This window comes from Loxodonta africana, chromosome X (assembly GCF_030014295.1).
Source record: "Loxodonta africana isolate mLoxAfr1 chromosome X, mLoxAfr1.hap2, whole genome shotgun sequence".
NCBI classification, from domain to species: domain Eukaryota; kingdom Metazoa; phylum Chordata; class Mammalia; order Proboscidea; family Elephantidae; genus Loxodonta; species Loxodonta africana.
The window spans coordinates 161,251,485-161,254,589 of record NC_087369.1 but is presented as its reverse complement, the minus strand read 5'-3'; the positions used below and the strand labels follow the sequence as shown (position 1 = coordinate 161,254,589).

General features: G+C 52.9%; 1 protein-coding gene across 1 annotated transcript; it reads right to left on the bottom strand.

Annotated features, from left to right (window-relative positions):
- Window positions 1-354: 354 nt before the first annotated feature.
- On the bottom strand, window positions 355-2,876 carry LOC100664030 (putative MAGE domain-containing protein MAGEA13P). The gene is given in 2 exon segments (XM_064278487.1): window positions 355-1,456; window positions 2,776-2,876. Coding segments are annotated over 2 exon segments (1,203 nt in total).
- Window positions 2,877-3,105: the final 229 nt, after the last annotated feature.

Here is a 3,105-nt window from a genome sequence, read left to right as displayed (position 1 = left end):
CAGAATGACAACTAAGAGCAATAAGGAAATCCAAAACTTAACCATCTTTTACATTTTTTCCCCTCTACTTCTCGAGCTCATCTATTTCTTGAGCTCATCTATTTTACTGCTGAGCTCTTTCACATTTGCCAGGAAATTCCTATTCTAGTGCCATGTTATCATATTTCAGATCACAAAATAAGATGGAAGACTTCCAAATTTGTTTTTGCAAAATAGCATTAACTCTTACTCTTAAACAGCAATAAATGTGTGACTAGTGTCATTCATAAGCTTACATCTTGAGCTAATTAACTCTATGAAAAGGAACAACATTTGACAAATACCAAAAAGGAAAAATTATGATAAATCTCCAAGTCACCCATATAGAACAAGACAAATCTGCTTCATTCTTCGCTTGGGGATGGAGAAGCTAATGGAGGCAGCACTGGAACTTTAAGTGGCCGTGGCAGTGGTACCACCTGTGGCAGCAATTCTGGCCCGGGCTCTCTCTTCCTCATCTCTCAAAGCCTCCTCATACCAGGGTGGAAAGGCACTGGCATCAACCCCATTGACCTTGGCAAAAAACTTCAGGACTTTCATCTTGCTGGTTTCTGCATAGGCTCTTGGACCCCACAGGAATTCATAGCAGGGAGGATCACTGTTGGGCACCTGCTGGTAATCCAGGTACCCTTCCTGCACCAAATCTTTGGTGATGAACTTCCTGGGCTCTCCATAGAGGAAATCTTTGGTGCCAGAATATACCCCAATCATATTCAGCACCTCCCATAGCTTCTCCTCAGGGACACGGTTGCCTTCTATAAAGATCACACCCAGGATAAGTATCAGGAAGCCGGTCTTGGGGATGCCCTGGTCATCACTCAGTATCCCGTCGTAGGTGAGGTCTAGCGTTTTGGTGAGGACATAGGAATGGCTGGCAGGGTCCACTTTCTTCACGTCAATGCCAAAGACCACTTCCAAGCACTCGCAGGCTTTCTTGAAGATCACAGGGAATTGGTCCTCGTACTCTTTGCCAGCCATCTTCAGCATCTCTGCCTTTGTGATGGGCTTCTTTGTTATATACTTGACACTCAGGAACTGCACCAAATCAACCACCTTCTTGTCTAGCGTATCACCGAGCAAGGCCTCAGATTCTGGTGACTTACGTGAGGTGCTTGGAACCTCCTCTTCTTTGTATCTGGATCCCTCACCTGGTGTGCTCGTTGAAGCGGCTGCAAGAGCAGTTGAGGAGCAGGCTCCAGGATCAGACACCTCAGAGGTGCCTGGGATCAGAAGACAGGAAGAGGAGGAAGTGGCCTTCCTCTTCCCGGCTGCAGGGACCTCTGTATCCACCAGGCCCTGTTTGTTTCTTTGGGAACAAAGGTGATACTCAGACTTGGAGTGCTGTCTCTTCTGACTGTGAGACATGATGACTCTTGTGAGTGCAGCAGGCAGGAGTGTGAGCAAGAGGGTAGGTGGCCTGAGGGAGAGAAGGAGAGTGTGAGTGGCCACAGCTGAGAAACTCAACCTTGGCGGCTCTGACAAAGGGTGATGTATAACTGTTCTCTTTAGGTGATGCTCTAGGGCCTCACAGGTCTCCTGTCCTCCTGGTCAGCCTGTCCCCTAATAACCTGAAGGAGAAAGTGCGACCCCCTCTGTATGGAGTGGGCGGTCCCTTCAGTCCTTCCTCAGGGTCCTCACGTTGACGCCTGGTAGGGCCTGGGACTCCTCCCCCACCAAACGCACGTCAGGTCCCCTCAGATGAAGCTGCGCCTCTCTCAGATTCCCGAGACAGTTGTGCGGAAACACCACACCCGTGGACCCTGCCTGGTCGTACCAGGGCTGACAACAGGGGCAGGATGGGACTGGGGTCCCCTCTATTGGGTAGGCGGACCCCTCAAAGTGTCCTCAGCAGCCTCACCTTGATTCCTTCCTCACGAAACCCACGTCAGGACCCCTTAGACAAAGCCACACTCCCCTCAGATTCCCAAGACGGAAGTGAGGAAATATATTCAGGGACCCTGACTGGGGCCTCCCAGGGCTGACAGCATGGGCAGGTTGGGGCTGGGGTCCCCTCTGTTGGGTAGGCGGACCCCCTCAGACTGCCCTCAGCAGCGTCACCTTGACTCCTCCCTCATAGAACCCACGTCAGACCCCGTCAGACAAAGCCACACCTCCCTTAAATTCTGAAGACGGAAGTGAGGAAACATCATATCCGGAACCCTGACTGGGGTCTCCCAGGGCTCACAGCAGGGGCAGGACGGGGCTGGAGTCCTTTCTATCAGGGATAGGAGGACCCCTCAGACTACCCTTAGCATCCTTCCCTTGACTCCTGTCCGGGCTTGGGACTCTTTCCTCTGCTGGCTTGAGACCACACCCCTCAGACTATGACCCTTGTCTAACTAGACCACCAAGGTGGAAGTGAGACAGAGCTGCACAGGATCTATGAGATCTGACGTAAGGGGCAGGGCGGGTTCCTGTGGGTGTGTTCTGGGATCGGGAGGATACTTTGAGCCTTCCTCAAAGTAATCATATTTACTCCTGGCAGGGCCTATACCCCCTCCCTTATGCTGACCTGAGGATGTGCCCCTCAGGCCAAGCCCGGTCTCCATGAGAGGCCTGACGTAGGCGACTGCCTGACGGGCCTGCCGATGACCTTCCAGTGCTGACAGCCGCGGAAGGTTTTTTTGAGTACCCCCCTCTGTCTGGGATGGGAGGTCCCCTCTGGCCTGCTTAAGGGCCCTAACCTTGCCCCCTGGCAAGGCCTGGTACTCCTCCCTCTGCTGACCTGAGTCTTACCCTCTCAGATGAAGCAGTGACACCTCGGGCTCCCAAGGCGGAAGTCCGAAAACATCACATCCGGCGATCTTGCGAAACACTGCATCCGGGGATCCCCGCATCCGGGGATCCCCACATCCGGGGATCTTGCCTGGGGTTTACCAGGGCTGATCGCAAGGGCAGAGTGAATCTAGAACCGGTTACTTACGTGTTTGGAAGTCTGTTAAGTGATCCTTCTGGATCCTCGCCTTGACACCGGGCTCTGCTTGAATACCCTCCCTCTGTGGACCTGAGCCGCCCACCCCCCCGAGTTGAAAATGAAGGGGGTGTTCTTGGCCTGACAGCCTTGGC